This window comes from Oncorhynchus mykiss, chromosome 10 (genome assembly GCF_013265735.2).
Source record: "Oncorhynchus mykiss isolate Arlee chromosome 10, USDA_OmykA_1.1, whole genome shotgun sequence".
Classification (NCBI taxonomy): domain Eukaryota; kingdom Metazoa; phylum Chordata; class Actinopteri; order Salmoniformes; family Salmonidae; genus Oncorhynchus; species Oncorhynchus mykiss.
Genome location: NC_048574.1, coordinates 27205638 through 27232674, shown reverse-complemented (window position 1 = coordinate 27232674; position 27037 = coordinate 27205638). Strand labels below are relative to the sequence as shown.

The following is a 27037-nucleotide window of genomic DNA, read 5'->3' as shown; positions in this document are numbered from 1 at the left end:
TTATTTTTATTTCACCTTTATTTAACCAGGTAGGCAAGTTGAGAACAAGTTCTCATTTACAATTGCGACCTGGCCAAGATAAAGCAAAGCAGTTCGACACATACAACGACACAGTTACACATGGAGTAAAACAAACATACAGTCAATAATACAGTAGAAAAATAAGTCTATATACGATGTGAGCAAATGAGGTGAGATAAGGGAGGTAAAGGAAAAAAAAGGCCATGGTGGCGAAGTAAATACAATATAGAAAGTAAAACACTGGAATGGTAGATTTGCAGTGGAAGAATGTGCAAGGTAGAGATATAATTAATGGGGTGCAAAGGAGCAAAATAAATAAATACAGTAGGGGAAGAGGTAGTTGTTTGGGCTAAATTATAGATGGGCTATGTACAGGTGCAGTAATCTGTGAGCTGCACTGACAGCTGGTGCTTAAAGCTAGTGAGGGAGATAAGTGTTTTCAGTTTCAGAGACTTTTGAAGTTTGTCCCAGTCATTGGCAGCAGAGAACTGGATGGAGAGGCGGCCAAAGGAAGAATTGGTTTTGGGGGTGACCAGAGAGATATACCTGCTGGAGCGCGTGCTACAGGTGGGTGCTGCTATGGTGACCAGCGAGCTGAGATAAGGGGGAACTTTACCTAGCAGGGTCTTGTAGATAACCTGAAGCCAGTGGGTTTGGCGAAGAGTATGAAGCGAGGGCCAGCCAAAGAGAGCGTACAGGTCGCAGTGGTGGGTAGTATATGGGGCTTTGGTGACAAAACGGATGGCACTGTGATAGACTGCATACAATGTATTGAGTAGGGTATTGGAGGCTATTTTGTAAATGACATCGCCGAAGTCGAGGATCGGTAGGATGGTCAGTTTTACGAGAGTGAAGGATGCTTTGTTGCGAAATAGGAAGCCAACTCTAGATTTAACTTTGGATTGGAGATGTTTGATGAGTCTGGAAGGAGAGTTTACAGTCTAACCAGATACCTAGGTATTTGTAGTTGTTCACATATTCTAAGTCAGAACCGTCCAGAGTAGTGATGCTGGATGGGCGGGCAGGTGCAGGCAGTGATCGGTTGAAGTGCATGCATCTGGTTTTACTTGTATTTAAGAGCAGTTGGAGGCCACAGAAGGAGAGTTGTATGGCATTGAAGCTCATCTGGAGGGTTGTTAACACAGTGTCCAAAGAAGGGCCAGAAGTGTACAGATTGGTGTCGTCTGCATAGAGGTGGATCAGAGACTAACCAGCAGCAAGAGCGACATCATTGATGTATACAGAGAAGAGAGTCGGCCCAAGAATTGAACCCTGTGGCACCCCCATAGAGACTGCCAGAGGCCCGGACAACAGGCACTCTGATTTGACACACTGAACTCTATCAGAGAAGTAGTTGGTGAACCAGGCGAGGCAATCATTTGAGAAACCAAGGCTATCGAGTCTGCTGATGAGGATGTGGTGATTGACAGAGTCGAAAGCCTTGGCCAGGTCAATGAATACGGCTGCACAGTATTGTTTCTTATCGATGGCGGTTAAGATATAGTTTAGGACCTTGAGCATGGCTGAGGTACACCCATGACCAGCTCTGAAACCAGATTGCATTGCGGAGAAGGTGCTGTGGGATTCGAAATGGTCGGTAATCTGTTTGTTGACTTGGCTTTCGAAGACCTGAGATAGGCAGGGTTGGACATATATAGGTCTGTAGCAGTTTGGGTCAAGAGTGTCCCCCCCTTTGAAGAGTGGGATGACCACAGCTGCTTTCCAATCTTAGAGAATCTCAGACGACACGAAAGAGAGGTTAAACAGGCTAGTAATAGGAGTTGCAACAATTTCGGCAGATCATTTTAGAAAGAAAGGGTCCAGATTGTCTAGCCCGGCTGATATGTAGGGGTCCAGAATTTGCAGCTCTTTCAGAACATGAGCTGACTGGATTTGGGAGAAGGAGAAATGGATAAGGCTTGGGCGAGTTGCTGTGGGGGGTACAATGCTGTTGACCGGGGTAGGGGTAGCCTGGTGGAAAGCATGGCCTTAGAAAAATTGGGGGGTAAAAATGAAATTCTCAATTATAGTGGATTTATCGGTGGTGACAGTTTCCTATCCTCAGTACAGTGGGCAGCTGGGAGCAGGTGTTCTTATTTTCCATGGATTTTACAGTGTCCCAGAACTTTTTTGAGTTTATGTTGCAGGAAGCAAATTTCTGCTTGAAAAAGCTAGCCTTGGCTTTTCTAACTGCCTGAGTATATTGGTTTCTAACTTCCCTGAAAAGTTGCATATCACGGGGATGTTTTTGTGTTGGTTAAGGGCAGTCAGGTCTGGAGAGAACCAAGGGCTAGATCTGTTCCTGGTTCTAAATGAGCCCTGGGAAGTCAGCTAGGGCATTGAGGAGGGATCTGAGAGGCCACTCCTAGCATGCTGTGGTCCTAGACACACAAAACATAGGTGGTGTGAGTCCTCAGCAGCCATAACGGAGTAGCGACACTGAGCTCTTAAAAGAGCATTTGGGTTCGGTTGGAAAACCGGTGTGCTCATTTTATGAAAAATAAATGGACAACGTCAAGGCTTGGAAAATGGGAGGCTGAGTGAGGGGAAGAGTCCTGTTATAGGGACAACTGTGCTCCCATTGGCTACAGGTGTGTGCATAATTATTTTCTCAGGCTACTCGCTGCCTAGGCAGCAGGGTAAACCACTAGGAGCAGAGCTCCCCTATGGGGCCGGAGCTCCACGATATAGAACACCAAGACTCTTCTTAGAGCTTACCGCCAGGCCAAACTGAGAAATCGGGGGAGAACCGCCTTGGTCAGGGAGGTGACCAAGACCCCGATGGTAAATCTGACAGAGCTCTAGAGTTCCTCTGTGGAGATGGGAGAACCTTCCAGAAGGACAACCATCTCTGCAGTACTCCACCAATCAGGCCTTTATGATAGAGTGGCTAGGTGGAAGCCACTCCTCAGTAAAAGGCACATGTAAGCAATGTACAGAGAGATCCTTGATGAAAACCTGCACCAGAGTGATCAGGACCTCAGACTGGGGACAACAACACTCTCCTTCCAGACTCCTTCATCTCCAATCCAAAATCAAATCTAGAGTCGGCTTTCTATTTTGCAACAAAGCCTCCTTCACTCACGCCGCCAAACTTACCCTAGTAAAACTGGCTATCCTACCGATCCTCGACTTGGGCGATGTCATCTACAAAATAGCTTCCAATACTCTACTCAGCAAACTGGATGCAGTTTATCACAGTGCCATCCGTTTTGTTACTAAAGCACCTTATACCACCCACCACTGCGACCTGTATGCTCTTGTCGGCTGGCCCTCGCTACATATTCGTCGCCAGACCGACTGGCTCCAGGTAATCTACAAGTCTATGCTAGGTAAAGCTCCACCTTATCTCAGTTCACTGGTCACAATGGCAACACCCATCCGTAGCACGCGCTCCAGCAGGTGTATCTCACTGATCATCCCTAAAGCCAAAACCTCATTTGGCTGCCTTTCCTTCCAGTTCTCTGCTCCCTGTGACTGGAACAAATTGCAAAAATCGCTGAAGTTGGAGACTTTTATTTCCCTCACCAACTTTAAACATCTGCTATCTGAGCAGCTAACCGATCGCTGCAGCTGTACATAGTCCATCGGTATATAGCCCACCCAATTTACCTACCTCATCCCCATACTGTTTTTATTTTATTTACTTTTATGCTCTTTTGCACACCAGTATCTCTACCTGCACATGTTCATCTGATCATTTATCACTCCAGTGTTAATCCGCTAAATTGTAATTATTCACTCCTATGGCCTACTTATTGTCTACCCCCTCATGCCTTTTGCACACAATGTATATAGATTTTTTTTTTTTCTACTATGTTTATTGTTTATTGTTTACTCTATGTGTAATTCTGTGTTGTTGTCTGTTCACACTGCTATGCTTTATCTTGGCCAGGTCGCAGTTGCAAATGAGAACTTGTTCTCAACTAGCCTACCTGGTTAAATAAAGGTGAGATAAAAAAAATAAAAAGGGTCGGTCTCTAGACTTTATGATGTGCTACAGGCCCACATAGAGGTATCTATAGACTGTTAAAAGGGCTTGGGAGCAGGAACTTGGTTTAGAAATCTCAGATGAGGACTGGGTAGAAGCTCTCAGGAATATAAACCACAGTTCAGTGAATGCCAGATACAACAGTGATCAGTTTAATGTGATACACAGGTTACATTACTCAAAAGTGAAAATGCATAAATATTCCCGGACACCTCACCACTGTGTGAGTGGTTCAAGCAGGATGAGGGGACGTTGACCCACTTATTTTGGACATGTCCTAAGTTACATGCTTACTGGGCTCTCATTTTTGATTACTTATCAGAGTTCTAGCCCCAGACCCATTGACCGCTCTGTTTGGTACAGTTGATGGGAATAACCAGGAAGGGAAGGCTGTCTCTCTTTGCACTCTATTAGCCAAAAGGCTCATATTGCAATTGTGGAAATTGGAGACTGTACTGTACCTACCTTTGAAATGTGGTTACGGGATTTAGGGAATGTAATACATATGGAAAAGATTTGATACAATACCTCCAATAGAAGTCCAGTGTTTTACAAAATATGGCAGCAGATACTGGATAAATGGTCTAGTCCTGCTTCATAACTGGGTTGATGATCTGCTGCTACTCTGTACTGTACTCCACTCAATATTTATTTTTGGCTTAACTACACTGCTTGTAATGACTATATGCTGTCTTCTTATATATGTACCACCTAATAGGATTTCGTTTTATTTTTTGTATGTGTGAGTTAAGTTTTGTCCTCTAAATTTGCCATCCCATTCAACAGTACAATGAATGTCAATGTTCGTATCAGTCTTTTTAAAATGTATTTTTATTGGAAAATAATAAACATATTAAAAAAAAGAACAGTGCCCAGTTTGGAGAGGTGTTTGGCCACTTGAGACACCAGTTAGACCTCTCACACAAACCCTTGTAATAGTTTTTTCTTGCACCTATTCCAACATTTCTGTTAATATTCTTATGTTACTGAATGTATCCAGAGTATTTTCAGGTTTTGTTATTGAAAAATGCTGGAAAAAAGTACAGTAAATGCTAAATGCACATTAAATCAACAGTGTAACATTTGGATTTAGTCTTGTCAAGTGAATTGTTGTGTCCTCACCTTTGGTCTAATAATTTCCCTATAATTGCCAGTGTTCTCTTTCAATTGCTACCATGGTCACACGTATGCTTTTTAGAATTCTTCTGTTAGAAACTTTTCAATTTGGCCAAATCCATATAGGCCAATTTCCACAAGTGTAAAGGGTTAATAAGTGCTTCAGGTGAATGGAGCTACATTTACAATCTGCTCTTGACAAGTCAATGCCTTTCAGAGTAGTGGTCGTGTTTAGTTATCATACAACATACTCCCATACTGTACCAACTTCAGGAGACAAGTGCACATAACATACCATTCCATGTATGCCCAGGGACTATGACTAACATTTAAACCCATTTAACTATTTTTGCGAAGTATATGACTATAAACGGCTATACCCCTTAACTAAGTGGATCGTTACTGAGAACTAGCCTATGATCTATTAACAATGTGTTTAGTGAATGGCCATGGTTATAGTGAATGGCCATAGTTATAGTGAATGGCCATGGTTATAGTGAATGGCCATAGTTATAGTGAATGGAGAGTCACGGTAAGCTTAGAGCAACTAAATACAAAGTTGGTGTGAACAAAAAGCAGAGAACCATTTTTACAGTGAGGCCACAGAAGACCTTAACTGCTAGTACAGCTGAGATATTGTTTTGCTTCTTTATCCCAAGTCCCTGAGACACGTGTACCGTGTACACACACCCACGGAGAAGTTGGAACACAGAGTCCGCCACAGACAGTGCAGTTTAAGGGCACATTGGCAGGAGAAAGCATCTATGATTTGATATCAGTCGCCCCTCTCTCACCTGTTCTTGTTGAACTGGATAGCGAAGTCGGTCATGTGCTGCAAGGCCTTGTTGGTAAAGGTCATGTCCATGTACATTTGGCCCTGTCGGCGGGAGAATGTGCCTGAGATCTCCAGTCCTTTAGCTTTCACTGCAGGCAGCCATACCTGGGAGAAGAGATAGACCTTACATAAAGAAATATGAACGTGCAAAACGATTCACCCATACCTGGGAGCAGGGTAATTTGAAAATGGCAACATGACTCACTACTGTGTACATGTCTGTGCTATGTTGCCCCTTCATTATATTGAGTTGGACACAAAGGGAGATCGAGAATGGAGGGCATAAATTAAAATCAAATCACATGTTATTTGCCACATTTGCCGAATACAACAGGTAGACCTTACCGTGAAATGCTTACTTACAAGCCCTTAACCAACCATGCAGTTCTAGAAATAGAGTTAAGAAAATATTTACTAAAACTAAAGTACAAAACAAACTAAATTACAAAACAATAAATGAGGCTATACACAGGGGCTACCGGTACCAAGTCAATGTGCGGAGGTACAAGTTAGTCGAGGTAATTTGTACATATAGTTAGGGGTAAAGTGACTATACATAGATAATGAACAGCAAGTAGCAACAGTGGCCTCCCGGGTGGGGCAGTGGTCTAGGACACTGCATTGCAGTGATAGCTGTGCCACCAGAGACTCTGGGTTCGTGACCAGGCTCTGTCGCAGCCGGCCGCGACCGGGAGGTCCATGGGGCGACGCACAATTGTCCTAGCGTTGTCCGGGTTAGGGAGGGTTTGGCCGGTAGGGATATCCTTGTCACATCGTGCACCAGCGACTCCTGTGGCGGGGCGGGCGCAGTGCGCGCTAACCAGGTTGCCGGGTGCACGGTGTTTCCTCCGACACATTGGTGCGGCTGGCTTCCGGGTTGGATGCGCGCTGTGTTAAAGAAGCAGTGCGGCTTGGTTGGGTTGTGTTTCGGAGGACGCATGGCTTTCGACCTTCGTCTCTCCCGAGCCCGTACGGGAGTAGCGAAGAAACAAGAAAGTAACTACTAACAATTGGACACCACGAAATTGGGGAGAAGATAATTTATTAAAATACATTTAAAAACTTAACCAGTCCACAAATGTCTTGTTAACAAACTGTAATTTTTGCAAGTCAGTTAGGACATCTACTTTGTGCATGACACAAGTCATTTTTCCAACAATTGTTTACAGACAGATTATTTCACTTATACTTCAATGTATCACAACTCCAGTGGGTCAGAAGTATATATACACTAAGTTGACTGTGCCTTTAAACAGCTTGGGAAAATCCAGAAAATGATGTCATGGCAGAAGCTTCTGATAGGCTAATTGACATCATTTGAGTCAATTGGAGGTGTACCTGTGGCTGTATTTCAAGGCCTACCTTCAAACTCGGTGCCTCTTTGCTTGACATCATGGGAAAATCAAAAGAAATCAGCCAATACCTCAAAAAAATTGTAGAGTCCTCCACAAGTCTGATTCATCCTTGGGAGCATTTTCCAAACGTCTGAAGGTACCACGTTCAAATGTACAAACAATAGTACGCAAGTATAAACACCATAGGACCATGCAGCCGTCATACCACTCAGGAAGGAGACGCGTTCGGTCTCCTAGAGATGCCAAAAGTGCAAATCAATCCCAGAACAACAGCAAAGGACCTTGTGAAGATTCTGGAGGAAACAGGTACAAAGGTACAGTGGGGCAAAAAAGTATTTAGTCAACCATCAGTTGTGCAAGTTCTCACACTTAAAAAGATGAGAGAGGCCTGTAATTTTCATCATATGTACACTTCAACTATGACAGACAAAATGAGAAAAAAAATCCAGAAAATCACATTGTAGGATTTTTAATTTATTTATTTGCAAATTATGGTGGAAAATAAGTATTTGGTTAATAACAAAAGTTTATCTCAATACTTTGTTATATAGCCTTTGTTGGCAATGACAGAGGTCAAACGTTTTCTGTAAGCCTTCACACACTGTTGCTGGTATTTTGGCCCATTCCTCCATGCAGATCTCCTCTAGAGCAGTGATGTTTTGGGGCTGTTGCTGGGCAACAAGGACTTTCAACTCCCTCCAAAGATTTTCTATGGGGTTGAGATCTGGAGACTGGCTAGGCCACTCCAGGACCTTAAAATGCTTCTAAAGAAGCCACTCCTTCGTTGCCCGGGTGGTGTGTTTGGGATCATTGTCATGCTGAAAGACCCAGCCACGTTTCATCTTCAAATGCCCTTGCTGATGGAAGGAGGTTTTCAATCAAAATCTCACGAAACATGGCCCCATTCATTCTTTCCTTTACATGGATCAGTCGTCCTGGTCCCTTTGCAGAAAAACAGCCCCAAGCATGATGTTTCCACCCCCATGCTTCACAGTAGGTATGGTGTTCTTTGGATACAACTCAGCATTCTTTGTCCTCCAAACACGACGAGTTGAGTTTTTACCAAAAAGTTATATTTTGGTTTCATCTGACCATATGACATTCTCCCAATCTTCTTCTGGATCATCCAAATGCTCTCTAGCAAACTTCAGACGGGCCTGGACATGTACTGGCTTAAGCAGGGGGACACGTCTGGCACTGCAGGATTTGAGTCCCTGGCAGCGTAGTGTGTTACTGATGGTAGGCTTTGTTACTTTGGTCCCAGCTCTCTGCAGGTCATTCACTAGGTCCCCCCGTGAGGTTCTGGGATTTTTGCTCACCGTTCTTGTGATCATTTTGACCCGACGGGGTGAGATCTTGCGTGGAGCCCCAGATCGAGGGAGATTATCAGTGGTCTTGTATGTCTTCCATTTCCTAATAATTGCTCCCACAGTTGATTTCTTCAAACCAAGCTGCTTACCTATTGCAGATTCAGTCTTCCCAGCCTGGTGCAGGTCTACAATGTTGGTTCTGGTGTCCTTTGACAGCTCTTTGGTCTTGGCCATAGTGGAGTTTGGAGTGTGACTGCTTGAGGTTGTGGACAGGTGTCTTTTATACTGATAACAAGTTCAAACAGGTGCCATTAATACAGGTAACGAGTGGAGGACAGAGGAGCCTCTTAAAGAATAAGTTACAGGTCTGTGAGAGCCAGAAATCTTGCTTGTTTGTAGGTGACCAAATACTTATTTTCCACCATAATTTGCAAATAAATTCATAAAAAGCTTTTTTTCTGATTTTGTCTGTCATAGTTGAAGTGTACCTGTGAGGCCTCTCTCATCTTTTTAAGTGGGAAAACTTGCACAATTGGTGGCTGACTAAAAACTTTTTTGCCCCATTGTATCTATATCCACAGAAAAACGAGTCCTATATCGACACAACCTGAAAGGCTGCTCAGCAAGGAAGAAGCCACTGCTCCAAAATCGCCCAAAAGAAAGGCAGACTACGGTTTGCAACTGCACATGGGAACAAAGATCTGACTTTTTGGAGAAATGTCCTCTGGTCTGATGAAACAAAAATGGCCATAAAGACCATCGTTATGTTTGGAGGAAAAAGGGGGAGGCTTGCAAGCCGAAGAACACCATCCCAACCGTGAAGCACGGGGTGGCAGCATCATATTGTGGGGGTGCTTTGCTGCAGGAGGGACTGGTGCCCTTCCCAAAACAGATGGCATCATGAGGTAGGAAAATTATGTGGATATATTGAAGCAACATCTCAAGACATCAGTCAGGAAGTTAAAGCTTGGTCGCAAATGGGTCTTCCAAATGAAGAATGACCCCAAGCATACTCCCAAAGTTGTGGCAAAATGGCTTAAGGACAACCAAGTCAAGGTATTGGAGTGGCCAACACAAAGCACTGACCTCAATCCTATAGAAAATGTGTGGGCAGAACTGAAAAAGCGTGTGCGATCAAGGAGGCCTACAAACCTGACTCAGTTACACCAGCTTTGTCAGGAGGAATGGGCCAAAATTCACCCAAGTTATTGTGGGAAGCTTGTGGAAGGCTGCCCAAAACATTTGACCCAAGTTAAACAATTTAAAGGCAATGCTACCAAATACTAATTGAGTGTATATAAACATCTGACCCACTGGGAATGTGATGAAAGAAATAAAAGCTGAAATTATTCATTCTCTGTACTATTATTCTGACATTTCACATTTTTAAAATGAAGTGGTGATCCTAACTGATCTAAGACTGGGAATTTGTACTAGGATAAAATTTCAGGAATTGTGAAACTGAGTTTAAATGTATTTGGCTAAGGTGTATGTAAACTTCCGACTTCAACTGTAGGTCCTGGATGGCAGGAAGTTTGGCCCCAGTGATGTATTAGGCCGTACGCACTTCCCTTTGTAGCGCCTTACCAGGCGGTGAAGCAACTGATCAGGATGCTCTCGATGGTGTAGCTGTAGAACTTTTTGAGTATCTGGGGACCCATGCCAAATCTCCTGAGGGGGAAAAAGTGTTGTTGTGCCCTCTTCACAACTCTCTTGGTGTGTTTGGAACATGATAGTTTGTTGGTGATGTGGACACCAAGGAACTTGAAACTCTCGACCCGCTCCACTACAGCATCGTCAATGTTAATGGGAGCCTGTTCGGCCCTGCTTTTCCTGTCGTCCACGATCATCTCCTTTGTCTTGCTCACAATACATAACAATTAACAGTGCACATACCACAGTGAGGACATTGTGAGCCTCTTCTACATTACTTAACTGTATGATATATATAAATGACCCATTTTGAACAGGAATCTTGGGTGGAGCCTGTTGATGCCAAGTTGGACTTAACTCACCCCCTCCTTTCGCCCCGGCCAAACAACGTCATAACTATATTTATGCACTGTCCTACATGAAGAGTGACTTTGCTGCATGGCTCAAGGTTCTGTATGCATTTCTCTGCTTGCTAGGTGCTAATGAGTGAGCATTAGCATTTCAAATAGCTTTATCTGAGCTTATTGTTTATTCTCTGCCCATGCTGGTGTAATATATTAGCAATGAAAGTCTACTTTATACCAACATAGTACTAACATTAGCATACAACATTAACATTAATATTATCATTTAGCTCTTGCTAAAATTAATATTGAACATCAACATAAGCGTTTAGCTGTGGGTAGTGGGTACTCACAGATTTGGGGGTAACATAGCCTCCTGTGGAGATGGCCATGCCTGTGGAGAGCTCAAACAGGTCGTTGAGGCCGCTGCTGAGCGCTGCAGGAGTCGGCGATGGGGCGAACGTGTTGGGAACTGATGAGGGAATAAAGTTCTGTCCCACCTAAGTCACATACACACACAGACACAAAAAGCACATAAGCACAAAAGGACATCAGCACAACTATGAATCCAAAATGTAACTTATCTGCGAGACGATGGTCCTCTAGCGACCTAATTGAAGAATAAAAAGACGATAAATTCCAAACTCATCGTTGTCAAATGAGTACGTTTCAAATACTTATGGTGATCGACACCTTTTTTCTTGATTCGTTTTTAAAGAATGATTCTGATCGTCAATTGATTTTGCACATTCACTACAGCTGAAATCCTGACTTGAGAAATACATTCTCCAATGCTCCGATTTGCTGAGGTGGAAAGTATCTTCTGTCAGAATTTCAGCCTATGATTTCCCAACCAACTTGAGTAATCCTTCACTGGAATACGTTTTCTCCCCCTCCCCCATCAGTGCCAAGCAAGGTCAAAGGTGAAGCGAGTGTGATTGGGAAAAGAATAGTTTGTCTAGCTTTGAATTGTTTGGCAGTTAAGTTTTGAATCCCGTTATAACTTCGAAGAGCATGCAGTATGCGGACGGAAAAAACGGAAGGGCTCACTTACTGCTGGACTTCCCCCAACACCTCCTCCCAGGTCTCCACCGAGCTACAGGAGAGGACCCATATCCAGCACCCGCATCCAAACACAAGATATAGACAAAGACAGAGAGAGAGAAAGAGAAGTACTTAGCAATAGCAACCCATCCCCAACCCCATTCCCCAAAAGCAGTTCAACCCATAGACTGCCTAGAATATGACAAAAGGTTATTATGAAGATTGTAATTCTGTTACAGTGAAATGGTTATCAGGTGCGCTTCGCATCACTCAGTCAGAAGACCAGAAAACATTGCCGAAATATTAACATTGAGATGGAAGAATAGTTAATTGTGAAATTAACATTAGCTATACATATTTGAGAATTCACAGTCAAAAAGCAAGCAGGTATAATAGCTTTAATGTATTGGGCTTCTTTCACCAATCCAGTTTACTTTTAGCTTTGAATTCTCACAGGGATGTGGAAGATAAAGCAATTAAAGCAATGAAGTCTACACAAAAGATTATTTCAAGATGCAAAATATCCTTTTAAATGGCTAGTTGAAAAAATGTAATGAGGTACAGTAGGCTCCAGAATTATTGGATCCCTTGATAAAGATTAGCAACAAAGACTATGAAATAAATAATAGAAATACTGACCTATATTGTATGCTAAAAAACAATTATATTATTTTATACTAATAAAATTGCTCGGAGAAAGTAGTGTTTATTTTCTCCAAAAAGATAGGGGTCAAAATTATTGTATCACGTTTTCAATATAATTTGTAAAACATGTTTTGCATACAATATAGCTCAGTACTTGTATTATTTATTTTATACAGTGTTTTTTGCTCATCTTTATCCAGGGATCCAATAATTCCAGACCCCACTGTATGTAACGGTAGCCATTGCGATATTCAGGACAAAACTTCCTTTGAGACATGGCACTTTTAGGCAAATGCATTTTGACTGTGAGAAGTGTGAAGTCACCTTGACAGCCACATAGCGAGACTGGAATACCATTAAAAAAATTATAGCCGAAGACCCAGCAAGGCACAAATCACACTCTGGTATTGGACTGATAAAAAGGCAGATAGAAAAGCATCGGTGCAAGCAATGTTAGAAGCAACGTTCAAGACAACTTGAGGATATTTGATGTTGGTGAATCTAAATGGATACAATCCTTTCTCACTTTCAAACACATCCATCATTACAATGAAGTGAAATAAATGAATTGTCTCCTAATGTTTGATGCCCACATTGTACCACAGGTGGACAATACTTTGGTTTGACAAACACTTTTTTCCACATTTCACACTCAATAATTGACAATCTAGACTGAGTAGATACCTAGTTTAGCGAGCTTGCACAAAAGTACATTGTGTGTTCAGGCCTTCCTTGAGGATGTGGTTGATTTTGAAGGTGAACCACTCAGAACAAAATGGCTGTCTGCTGTGGCCTTTTCAGTGTTATGTTAAGGGACCTCTGGGAGTCTTCGTCAACCAGGCTGAATTGAACATCACTTCTACACCTGCGAAGGAGAACTGGCAGAATAGTCATGATTGTCTCACTAGTCAATATTGTCTCACTTCACCCTCACACAGACATTTTTTTGTTGTTGATCATATGAATATTCCAGATATTCTCCCAGGGTTTAAATACCAGTTTTTGCATAGTGGCGAGAGACAATGCTTGTCACAGAGTTGGAGAAGTCTATTGAAGTGGGAGACAAGTGTCAGGAACTACTGCCAAGGTTTTATACTGACGATACAAGGGCCTTTTAGGAATGCTAAAAATAAAACAGAACACATAATTTAAATAATGCCGGGGTAAGAAGTTTCAGGCTCTGGAAAACATGTTTTAATATCTTGTGAAAAATGTCTTGGTTCGAATCGCAGTTTTAGCCTGTTCCCTCCCTTGTTGAGATCCAAAAGTGCTAAAATTCTAGCCCACGTCTTCAGACTAGAGATACTCTTTTAGACCAACTGAATTTCTACACCATCTGTAGTGCCACTCAATGCAGACTGGATTTATCTGCAACCCATTAGTTATTCACACACCTTGTTGTCACTCTGGATAAGAGCAGTTTGCTACTAAATCACAAAAATATGAATGAGTTTGATTATATTAAAACCTTGAATGCAGCAGTTAAAGGAAAGGTTCGCCCATTTTGAATGTTATATTGTTATTGTGCATCTCTGAGTGATCTATCGAGTCATTTTTTTATCGATTCCCAAGGTCATATTTTTCCAAGATGGCGTAGCAGTCGGACATCTGTTTTGTCCTGTCCCATGTATATATATATTTTTCTTCGTATATATTCTTTATAATTTTTAATCTCAATTTCCATCTACGGACTGAACATACTATCCTGCAACCCGCCCCACCCATTGTGGTACGGATCTGCAATTTTTTTATACTTTAGAACCGGAACCCCCATCAGAAGCTAGCCAGCTAACCAGTAACAAGCTAGTAGTCAGTTAGCTACTGCTAGCGGTCTTCAGCCAGCCTCAGCCCGGTCAATTCCTGCCAGTCTGCCCAGGGCGATATCAACCCAGAGCATATAGGACTGCTTTTTCTCTACCACATCTCCGAATTCCTACTGCAAGCTCTGAACCTCTACACCGGATCATCGCAGCTAGCTAGCTGCTATCCGAGTGGCTACTCCTGGCTAACGTCTCTGTCCCGAAGCAAGCATCATTTAGCCTGGAGCTAGCATGGAGCTTGACCCATCTCACGGCCAGCCAAAGAGGCCTATCAGCCAATTCTTGGGCTACAATACCTATTTTGCCAATAGGCCTGGACCCTTCACTGCCGACACGGAGCCCCGCCGATCCATCACGACTGGTCTGCCGACGTAACCGTCCAAGGGGGTTTCAACGGGCTCTTCCGTTGCGACGTCCCCCGGATGCCCATCTGCTAGCCCCGGCCCACTAGCTGTCTGATTCACCATGTCTCCAGCTCGCCTAGCTACTCACTAGACCCTATTATCACTCGGCTAAACATGCCTCTCCCTAATGTCAATATGCCTTGTCTATTGCTATTTTGGTTAATTGATTATAGTCTTATTTCACTGTAGAGCCTCCATCCCTGCTCAATATGCCTTAGCAAACCATTTTGTTCCACCTCCCACACATGCAGTGACCGCACCTGGCTTAAATGGTGCCTAGAGACAAAACCTCTCTCATCGTCACTCAATGCCTGGGTTTACCTTCACTGTACTCACATCCTACCATACCCTTGTCTGTACATAATGCCTTGAATATATTCTTCCGCACCCAGAAATCTGCTCCTTTTTCTCTCTGTTCCGAACGCACTAGACGACCAGTTCTTATAGCCTTTAGCCGTACCCTTATCCTACTCCTCCTCTGTTCCTCTGGTGATGTAGAGGTTAACCCAGGCCCCGCAGCCCCCAGCACTACTCCCATTCCCCAGGCGCTCTCATTTGTTGACTTCGGTAACCGTAAAAGCCTTGTTTTCATCCATGATAACATTAGAAGCCTCCTCCCTAAGTTTGTTTTATTCACTGCTTTAGCACACCCCGCAAACCCGAATGTCCTAGCCGTGTCTGAAACCTGGCTTAGGAAGGCCACAAAAAATCCAGAATTTCCATCCCTAACTATAACATTTTCCGACAAGATAGAACTGCCAAATGGGGCAGAGTTGCAATCTACTGCAGAGAGTGCCTGCAGAGTTCTGTCATACTATCCAAGTCTGTGCCCAAACAATTCGAGCTTCTACTTTTAAAAATACACCTTTCCAGAAACAACTATCTCACAGTTGCCGCTTGTTATAGACCCCCTTCAGCCCCCAGCTGTGCCCTGGACACCATATGTGAATTGATTGACCCCCCATCTGTCTTCAGAGTTTGTACGGTTAGGTGACCTAAATTGGGACTCCTTGGCCTTCCTACAATCTAAAATAGATTACCTCAATCTTACACAAATTATTAAGGAACCTATCAAGTAGAACCTTAAATCCGTAACCATGGGCATCCTCTTAGATATCATCCTGACCAACCTGTCCTCTAAATACAACTCTGATGACTTCAACCAGGATCTCAGCGATCACTGCCGCATTGCCTGCGTGCGTAATGGGTCCGCGGTCAAACAACCACCCCTTATCACTGTCAAATGCTCAGTAAAACACTTCAACGAGCAGGCCTTTCTAATCGACCTGGCCCGGGTATCCTGGAAGGATATTGAATTCATCCCGTCAGTAGAGGATGCCTGGTTGCTCTTTAATAGTGCTTTCCTCACCATCTTAAATAAGCATGCCCCATTCAAAAAATGTAGAACTAAAAACATATATAGCCCATGGTTCACCCCAGACTTGACTGTCCTTGACCAGAACAAAAACATCCGGTGGCGTACTGGATTAGCATCGAATAGCCCCCGCAATATGTAACTTTTCAGGGAAGTCAGGAACCAATATACTCAGTCAGTTAGGAAAGCTAAGGCTAGCTTTTTCAATCAGAAATTTGCATCCTGTAGCACTAATTCCAAAAGGTTTTGGGACACTGTAAAGTCCATGGAGAATAAGAGCACCTCCTCCCAGCTGCCCACTGCACTGAGGATAGGAAACACTGTAACCACCGAAAAATCTACGATAATCGAGAATTTCAATAAGCATTTTTCTACGGCTGGCCATGCTTTCCACCTGGCTACCTCTACCAACATCTCAGCACCCCCTGCAGCAACTTGCCCAAGCCCCTCCCCCCGCTTCTCCTTCACCCAAATCCAGACAGCTGATGTTTTAAAAGAGCTGCAAAATCTGGATCCCAACAAATCAGCTGGATTAGACAATCTGGACCCTCTCTTTCTAAAATTATCCGCCAAAATTGTTGCAATCCCTATTACCAGCCTACTCAACCTCTCCTTCGTGTCATCTGAGATCCCCAAAGATTGGAAAGCTGTCGCGGTCATCCTCCTCTTCAAAGGGGGAGACACTCTAGACCCAAACTGTTATAGACCTAAATCCATCCTGCCCTGCCTTTCTAAAATCTTTGAAAGCCAAATTAACAAACAGATCACCGACCATTTCGAATCCCACCTTACCTTCTCCGCTATGCAATCTGGTTTCCGAGCTGGTCATGGGTGCACCTCAGCCACGCTCAAGGTCCTAAACAATATCATAACCGACATTGATAAAAGACAGTACTGTGCAGCTGTCTTCATCGACCTGGCCAAGGCTTTCGACTCTGTCAATCACCACATTCTTATCGGCAGACTCAATAGCCTTGGCTTCTCAAATGACTGCCTCGCCTGGTTCACCAACTACTTCTCAGATAGAGTTCAGTATGTCAAATCGGAGGGCCTGTTGTCCGGACCTCTGGCAGTCTCTATGGGGGTGCCACAGGGTTAAATTCTCGGGCCGAATCTTTTCTCTGTATATATCAATGATGTCGCTCTTGCTGCTGGTGATTCGCTTATCCACCTCTACGCACACGACACCATTCTGTATACACCTGGCCCTTCTTTGGACACTGTGTTAACAAACCTCCAAACAAGCTTCAATTCCATACAACACTCCTTCCGTGGCCTCCAACTGCTTTAAAAATGCCAGTAAAACTAAGTGCATGCTCTTAAACCAATTAATGCCCGCACCCTCACGCCCAACTAGCATCACTACTCTGGACGGTACTGACTTAGAATATGTGGACAACTACATACAACTACATACCTAGATGTCTGGTTAGACTGTAAACTCTCTTTCCAGACTCACATGAACTCCAATCCAAAATTAAATCTAGAATTGGCTTCCTATTTCACAACAAAGCCTCCTTCACTCATGCTGCCAAACATAGTCCGTTTTACAAGGGTATCTTACTGATCCTTGACTTCGGCGATGTCATTTAAAAAATAGTATCCAACACTCTACTCAGCAAACTGGATGTAGTCTATCACAGTGCCATCCGTTTTGTCACCAAAGCCCCATATACTACCCACCACTGTGACCTGTATGCTCTCGTTGGCTGGCCCTCACAACATATTCGTCGCCAAACCCACTGGCTCTAGGTCCTCTATAAGTATTTTGCAAAAATCACTGAAGCTGGGGTCTATCTCCCTCACTAACTTTAAGCATCAGCTGTCAGAGCAGCTCACTGTACCTGTACACAGCCAATCTGTAAATAGCACACCCAACTACCTCATCCCCATATTGTTAGTTATCCTCTTGCTCTTTTGCACCCCAGTATCTCTACTTGCACATCATCATCTGCACATCACTCCAGTGTTAATACTTAATTGTAATTATTTTGCCTCTATGGCCTATTTATTGCATTACCTCCCTACTCTTCTACATTTGCAAACATTGTACATTGATTTTGTTTCTATTATGTTATTGACTGTACGGTTGTTATTGTGTAACGTTCTGAGTGTAGTGGGTGAGAAGTCAGGCGCAGGAAGCAGAGAGTTCAGGGGAGTGCTATTTTAATGCACCACAACGGCGAACATAAGCCAACCCCACGAAAACACAGGGCGTAATACAAAACAAACGCCCCAAACAGGGGGACTTAAACTGTCCAGAAAAGACCCACGAAATGGGAAAGCACGTAACTCACAGACGTGCACACAAGTTTACACAACACAGAAGGTCACAATAATTAATCCCGCACAAGGAACCAGGCGGGCCGGCTGACTAAATAAAGCCTCACTAATTATACATAATTCCAAACAGGTGCACTCAATGAACACATAAGGGAGGGGGAGGAAATAATCAGTGGCAGCTAGTAGGCCGGCGACGACGACCGCCGAGCGCCACCCGAACGAGAAGGGGAGCCACCTTCGGTCGGAGTCGTGACAGTACCCCCCCCCCCCCCCTTGACGCGCGGCTCCCGCAGCGCGCCAACACCGGCCTCGAGGTCGACCCGGAGGACGAGGCGCAGGGCGCTCCGGATGGAGGCGATGGAAATCCCTCAACATTGACGGATCCAAAATGTCCCCCACCGGTACCCAGCACCTCTCCTCCGGACCGTACCCCTCCCAGTCCACGAGGTACTGCAGGCCCCTCACCCGGCGTCTCGAGTCCAGAATGGCCCGTATCGTATACGCCGGGGACCCCTCGATGTCCAGAGGGGGAGGAGGGACCTCCGGCACCTCACCGTCCTGTAGGGGACCAGCTACCACCGGCCTGAGGAGAGACACATGAAACGAGGGGTTAATACGATAATAGGAAGGGAGTTGTAATCGATAACACACCTCGTTTATTCTCCTCAGGACTTTGAAAGGCCCTACACACTGCGGCCCAAGCTTCCGGCAGGGCAAGCGGAGGGGCAGGTTTCGGGTCGAGAGCCAGACCCTGTCCCCCGGTACAAACACGGGGGCCTCACTGAGGTGGCGGTCAGCACTCCTTTTCTGCCGTCCACTAGCTTGTTGAAGGGATTCCCGGACGGCCCTCCAGGTCTCTTTGGAGCGCTGCACCCATTCCTCCACCGCAGGAGCCTCGGTCTGGCTCAGATGCCACGGTGCCAGGACCGGCTGGTACCCCAACACACACTGAAAAGGGGACACATTAGTAGAGGAGTGGCGTAGTGAGTTCTGGGCCATTTCGGCCCAGGGGATGTACCTCGCCCACTCCCCTGGCCGGTCCTGGCAGTACGACCGCAGAAACCTACCCACCTCCTGGTTTACTCTCCACCTGCCCATTACTTTCGGGGTGATAACCGGAGGTCAGGCTGACCGAGAACCCCAGACGCTCCATGAACGCCCTCCATACTCGGGACGTGAACTGGGGGCCCCGATCAGAAACGATGTCCTCCGGCACCCCGTAGTGCCGGAAGACGTGGGTGAATAATGCCTCCGCAGTCTGTAGGGCTGTAGGGATACCGGGCAACGGGAGGAGACGGCAGGACTTAGAGAACCGATCCACAATCACCAGAACCGTGGTGTTCCCCTGAGACGGGGGAAGATCGGTCAGGAAGTCTACGGATAGATGTGACCATGGCCGTTGTGGAACGGGGAGGGGTTGTAACTTTCCTCTAGGAAGGTGCCTAGGAGGCTTACTCTGGGCGCATACTGAACAGGAGGAGACATAAACCTTAACGTCCCTAGCCAAGGTAGGCCACCAATACCTCCCCCGAAGGCTACCTATTGTCCTCCTCACCCCAGGGTGACCCGAGGAGGGTAGGACGTGAGCCCACCGAATCAGTTGGTCCCGAACACCAAGCGGCACGTACTTTTGCCCCGCCGGACACTGAGGAGGCGTGGGTTCAGCCCGTAACGCCCGCTCGATGTCCGAGTCCACCTCCCATACCACTGGTGCTATCAGCTTTGAGGCGGGAAGGATGGGAGTAGGTTCGGTGGACCTATCCTCTGTGTCGTAAAGGCGGGACAGTGCATCCGCTTTCACGTTCTGGGAGCCCGGTCTATACGATAAAGTGAACCGGAATCGGGTAAAAAATATGGCCCACCTTGCCTGACGCGGGTTCAGTCTCCTAGCTGCCCGAATATACTCCAGATTTTGGTGGTCGGTCCAGATGAGAAAGGGGTGCTTAGCCCCCTCAAGCCAGTGTCTCCACACCTTCAGAGCCCTGACCACCGCTAACAACTCCCGGTCACCCACATCATAGTTACGCTCCGGTGGGCTGAGCTTCCTCGAGAAGAAAGCGCAGGGGCGGAGTTTTGGTGGCGTACCCGAGCGCTGTGATAGCACGGCACCCACCCCAGCCTCGGACGCATCCACCTCCACTATGAATGTTAGAGAGGGGTCCGGATGGGCCAACACGGGTGCATCCGTGAACAGCGCCTTCAACTTGTTGAAAGCTCCGTCCGCCTCTGCTGACCACCGCAACCGCACCGGACCCCCCTTCAGCAGTGAGGTAATTGGAGCCGCTACCTGGCCAAAACCCTGGATAAACCTCCGGTAGTAGTTGGCAAAACCCAAAAACCGCTGCACCTCTTTTACCGTGGTCGGAGTCGGCCAATTACGCACGGCCTTACTGCGGTCACCCTCCATCTCCACCCCCGAGGTGGAAATGCGATAACCCAGAAAGGAGACGGCTCGTTTGGAGAACACACACTTCTCAGCCTTGACGTATAGGTCATGCTCCAGCTGTCTACCAAGCACCCTGCGTACCAGAGACACATGCGCGGCGTGAGTGGCTGAGTAGATCAGAATATCATCGATATAAACAACTACTCCCTGCCTGTGCAGGTCCCTGAGAATATTGTCTACAAAGGATTGAAAAACGGCTGGAGCATTCTTTAACCCATACGGCATGACGCAGTACTCATAATGGCCCGATGTGGTACTAAATGCGGTTTTCCACTCGTCTCCCTTCCGAATACGCACCAGGCTATACGCGCTCCTGAGATCCAATTTTGTTAAGAACTGCGCTCCCTGAAATGATTCCACTGCCGTAGCAATGAGAGGTAGTGGGTAGCTGAATCCCACCGTGATGGCATTTAGACCTCTATAATCAATACACGGACGCAAACCTCCCTCCTTTTTCCTCACAAAAAATAAACTCGAGGAGACGGGTGAGATGGAGGACCAAATGTACCGCTGTCCCAGAGACTCCGTGATATATGTCTCCATAGCCAACGTCTCCTCCTGGGATAATGGGTACACGTGACTCTTGGGAAGCGCAGCGTCTACCTGGAGATCTATCGCACAATCCCTTCCCGGTCGATGTGGTGGTAATTTAGTCGCCTTCTTTTTACTGAAAGCGATTGCCAAATCGGCATACTCGGGGGGAATGCACACCGTGGGACCCTGGTCTGGACTCTCCACCGACGTGGCACCGATGGAAACTCCCAGACACCTTCCAGAACACTCCTCTGACCACCCCTGGAGAACCCCCTGTCTCCACGAAATTTTAGGATTGTGCCGGGCCAGCCAGGGAATCCCTAGCACCACTGGAAACGCAGGCGCATCAATAATGTAGAGACTGATACGCTCCCTATGATTCCCCTGCGTTACCATGTCCAGTGGAACCGTGGTCTCCCTGACCACCCCTGACCCTAATGGCCGGCTATCTAGGGAGTGCACGGGAAAGGGAGAATCTATCGGCACAAGCGGAACACCTAATTTAGTAGCGAGTCCGCGATCCATAAAGTTCCCAGCTGCGCCTGAATCGACTAGCGCCCTATGCTGGGAAGAGGGGAAAAATTTAAGGAAAAAAATCAAGACAAACATGTGACCAACAGGGGGTTCTGGGTGAGTTTGGTGCTGACTCACCTGGGGTGATCGAGAAATGTTCCGCCTGCCATCTCGACTCCCAGACGGACCCCCCCAGCACCGATCGGCCGTGTGTCCTCTCCGACCACAGCTGGTGCAGAGGGAGCCTCCTCCTCCGGTACCCCTCGGCACAGTCCCTCCCAACTCCATCGGAACGGGAGTGGGGGTGCTGGAACACACAGGACCCTCTCCGAACACCCGCGGGCAGCCAGCAGATCGTCCAGTCGGATGGACATGTCAATTAGCTCATCCAGGGAAAGAGCGGTGTCCCGACACGCTAGCTCCCTGCGGACGTCCTCCCGGAGACTACACCGGTAGTGGTCGATAAGAGCCCTGTCGTTCCACCCAGATCCTGCTGCCAAGGTCCGGAACTCCAACGCGTAATCCTGGGCGCTCCTCTTCTCCTGCCGGAGATGGAATAGTCGCTCTCCCGCTGCTCGGCCATCTGGAGGGTGGTCAAACACTGCGCGGAAGCGGCGGGAAAACTCTGGGTAGTGCTCCTTCGCTGAGTCTGGGCCATTCCAGACTGCGTTCGCCCACTCCAGAGCACGACCCGTGAGACAGGAGATGAGGACACTCACCCTCTCCGCTCCCGAGGGAGTGGGTCTGACGGTGGCTAGGTGCAGTTCCAGCTGGAGTAAGAACCCCTGGCACCCCGCCGCCGCTCCATCATAGACCCTCGGGAGCGTAAGACGGGGGGTGCTGGAGTCGGGAGATGGGGAGTCCTGAGGGGGGGGAGCCGAAGGTGGAGAGAGGAGACCACTTCTCTCCCATCGGTCCATTCTCTCCATCACTTGATCCATAGCCGTTCCGATCCGATGGAGAACGGTGGTATGATGTAGAACCCTTTCCTCCATCGATGGGAGGGGATTGGCTGTTGCTCCTGCTGACTCCATTCCTCAGGGTGCGGGATTCTGTAACGTTCTGAGTGTAGTGGGTGAGAAGTCAGGCGCAGGAAGCAGAGTTCAGGGGAGTGCTATTTTAATGCACCACAACGGCGAACATAAGCCAACCCCACGAAAACACAGGGCGTAATACAAAACAAACGCCCCAAACAGGGGGACTTAAACTGTCCAGAAAAGACCCACGAAATGGGAAAGCACGTAACTCACAGACGTGCACACAAGTTTACACAACACAGAAGGTCACAATAATTAATCCCGCACAAGGAACCAGGCGGGCCGGCTGACTGAATAAAGCCTCACTAATTATACATAATTCCAAACAGGTGCACTCAATGAACACATAAGGGAGGGGGAGGAAATAATCAGTGGCAGCTAGTAGGCCGGCGACGACGACCGCCGAGCGCCACCCGAACGGGAAGGGGAGCCACCTTCGGTCGGAGTCGTGACAATTGTGTAACTCTGTTATTGTGTTTGTCACACTGCTTTGTTTCATCTTGGCCAGGTCGGAGTTGTAAATGAGAACTTGTTCTCAACTGGCCTACCTGCTAAATAAAGGTGAGGAAAAAAAGTAAGAGTTATTGGCGTTCAAGCAGGCAGAAATCCGTCTGGTATGACGTAGCACCGTGATAAAGTCGCTCTCACTACACTGGAAGTTAATAGGAATATGACTTTTAGATGGAGAAGCATTCACCCAGAAGCATTCACATTGCCATGCTGCGTCACACGATTGCTAGGCTAATTGTCACGCAATCCCTTCTCAAAGTCAGTGTTTATGAAGAGAAACGTGCTTATTTCCCTCAAAAGTAAGTAATGTCATGATTACAAAGCTATACGATAATACAGATAGCAAGTTAATTATCTCACATCTTGGAAAAATGTGTAATGTTGTACTTCTTGTTGACTAAATTCGTGCTAATGTTGGGTTTTTTGAGCTATTGCCCAATAGACTCCCATTCACTCCTTGATGGAGAGCACTCCTTGTCCCAGAACCGCCCAGAATGCAGCGCACGGCCCATTGCCGTAGCATGGGCAATGTTTCACATCTCCTCAAAAGTATATATGCTGTTGTGAATGTTAGACTCCACCCTGAGGCACATCGATCTGCAGGTTGAACATGAGATTGTAGACTATTAATTGATAGCTGTAAAATCGCCTAAACAAACTGCACTAACTAGTTACGTTACATGCTGATAATGTCTTTGGTATTACTGTGTGTAGCTAGCTACCTACCTACCTAGCCAACCAGCCCGCCCATAGAAGGAGCATTGCACTGTGGATGTTGTAGTCAACTTGAGCTGCAACAGATTTCCACAATGATTTTCCATGTTGCTACAAACCTTATTACAACGCCAAAATGAAATATTTGTTCACAACAAATATTGTTCTCACATATTAGTGTTATTTAACACTGCCAAGTGAAGGAATGAGTAGTTTTGAGTGGATTTTTCCTTTAACTGTCACATTTAATTTGTATACAAACGTATAGGTTAGTCCTTCACAATTTCAGTGGGTGTCACCTCAGAGAAATGGAGTTCATTGAAAAGCCTGATTCAATATGTAATTCAGTCTTGGAGGGGTCTAATAATGGCAGCTTTAAAGTTCCAATAAGTAACTTTTTGGGCGACCCGACCAAATTCACATAGAAATGTGTGTTATAGATGCGTCACTCTCATTGAAAGCAAGTCTAAGAAGTGGTAAATCTGTTCTAGGTGCGCTACTTCTGTGCTTCCCATTCTTAAGTTGAGTTTTTATGTCTTTTATTTTCATTTTTGTACACCAGCTTCAAACAGCTGAAAATACAATATTTTTGGTTATGGAAAAGATACTGTATTTCACAGTGGTGTAGATGGTACAATGATTCTCTACACTATACTTAAGCGAACTATTAGAATTTTTGTAACCAGAAATAGTGGAGCGATAGGGTATCTTAAAGAGAAGAACCCAGTCAATGTGCATTGAAAAACTGATAGCACACGGGACTTTGAATGCTTGTCAGGTTAATCTGGCTCATTCTCCTCATCCAGAAGGTCAGCTTTAATATTAAGACTCAGGGTGCTGACTCAGCCCTTTCTGTCGCCTTAATCCTTCCTCCATTTTGACCTTCTAATGACAGCATGCCATTGTCTAGCTTGTCTGTCAATGCAGCCTCAAACCACTAGTAACACTGTCTGTCTGCAGTGGGTATGGAAGCATGTTCAAAGATATGGGCCACAGAACAAGAATGAGATTCTATTTATATGGCATGGGCAATGGGGAGGTAACACTTAAAAGGCAGGGTGCTGCATAATCCCAAACCTGACTTGGATGTATAAAATGGTCTGAATTGAGTGTATCAATACCACTGGACTACACTTCAATACCACTACACTTTAATACCACTGGACTAGGGTTGCACATTTGGGGGAATATTCAGAAACTTTCCATGGGAATTAACAGAAATATATGCAAATTCATATGAATACCATTTAAATGTAGATGTTTTCTGCATTGGATATATATACCATATATGGAAATATAAAAATAAACCTTTCACCTTATCATAAGTAGATATAATTTCAAATTATTAAATAAATCCAATAGAAATAAAAAACAATTTAGTTACGAATTGAACTTTAATTAAATGAGTGGACTCTTCACATGGGATGATTTCACTGAACAACAAAAGAAAGGGAATATTGAATGATCCCCAATGATCCATTGCATCTCCCAAAAATATTTTCAACATATGAAAATGATAGTCTGGAAACTAAAGCTTTGGTTGTCCTCCTCTCAGGCTTCAATGTCTTCTCCCTGGACCTCCTCAATGTCCACCTCTTTAACATCAGACTCTGAGGCCTCATCTTCACTGTCACTTTCCAACCTTGTTGAGGATGGCTTGTTATCAGGCTCAAAAAGCCTCATATTTGCCCGGATGGCCACCAATTTTTCAACCCTTGTATGTGGTCAGTCAGCCTGTTGCGTGCTTGGGTGTGTGTGTTCCCAAACAAGGACCAGTTGCGCTCTGAGGTGGCTGATGTTGGTGGGATTTGGAGGATGATGGCGGCAACAGGGGAAAGAGCCTCAGATCCACAAAGTCCCTTCCACCAGGTGGCTGATGAGATATGTTGGCACAACTGCCACATTGCATCTCCATCCCAAAGCCTTTGCTTGGAAGTGTATTTCGCCAGACTACCAAAAACCTTGCCCTCATCCAGGCCCAAGGTGGTGAGACACGGTAGTGATAACACCATAGGCCTTGTTGATCTCTGCACCAGACAGGATGCTCTTGCCAGCATACTTGGTGTCCAACATGGGCTTTAGGCAGAAGGCTTCACGCTTTTTGATGCATTTCAGAACTGCAGTTTCCACTGCTTGGAGCAACAGTGAAGTGCGCAGAGCAGTAAGGATTTCTTCTCTTACATCTGCAAGCAGAGTCTGAACATCAGACAGGATAGCATTGTTTCCCTCAATCCGTGCAATGGCTACTGCTATAGGTTTCAGGAGTTTCAGGCTGCTTACAACTCTCTCCCAAAATACATAATCCAGGAGGATCCTCTTGATGGGGCTGTCCATATCGGCAGACTGTGATATGGTCATTTCTTGGAGAGACTCCTTCCCCTCCAGGAGACTGTCAAACATGATGACAACACCACCCCAACAGGTGTTGCTGGGCAGCTTCAATGTGGTGCTCTTATTCGTCTCACTTTGCTTGGTAGAGAGCCAAGGAAATGGAGCAGATTCAATGCATGAGCAGCACAGCCAATGGGTGTGATGTGAGGGTAGGACTTTAGACCAAGCAGCCTTCATTTTCGCAGCATTGTCTGTCACCAGTGCAAATACCTTCTGTATTCCAAGGTCATTGATGACTGCCTTCAGCTCATCTGCAATGTAGAGACCGGTGTGTCTGTTGTCCTTTGTGTCTGTGCTCTTGTAGAATACTGGTTGAGGGTGGAGATGATGTAGTAAATTATTCCTTGCCCATGAACATTCGACCACCCATCAAAGATGATTGCAATTCAGACTGCTTTCCCTATGATTTGCTTGACCTTCAATTGAAATCTGTTGAACTCTGCATCCAGCAAATGAGTAAATAAAGCATGTCTGGTTGGAGGGGTGTATGCTGGGCGAAGAACATTCAGAAATCTCTTCCAATACACATTGCCTGTGAGCATCAGAGGTGAACCAGTTGCTGAACACAGCTCGAGCAAGACTTTCATCAGCATTTCTCTGACTACGTCCTCCATTGAGTCAAAAACACTTCTGAATCCAGGAGGACCATGAGCTGTTGCTATCAATAAGGTGTCTGATTCATCATTTTCACCTTGA

General features: G+C 45.7%; 1 protein-coding gene across 3 annotated transcripts in view; it reads right to left on the bottom strand.

Annotated features, from left to right (window-relative positions):
* Positions 1-27037, bottom strand: part of ap2b1 (adaptor related protein complex 2 subunit beta 1) — a 91178-nt gene that overhangs the window by 36113 nt on the left and 28028 nt on the right. For 2 of the 3 annotated variants that reach the window (XM_021617928.2, XM_021617926.2), the window contains exons 15-17: positions 11680-11721; positions 10979-11125; positions 5923-6068 (exon numbers count right to left, since the gene is read on the bottom strand). In XM_021617928.2, coding sequence (XP_021473603.1) covers positions 5923-6068; positions 10979-11125; positions 11680-11721 — 335 coding nt within the window. The remainder of the gene's footprint in view (positions 1-5922; positions 6069-10978; positions 11126-11679; positions 11722-27037) is intronic. The other variant, XM_036989983.1, reaches the window with a different exon arrangement.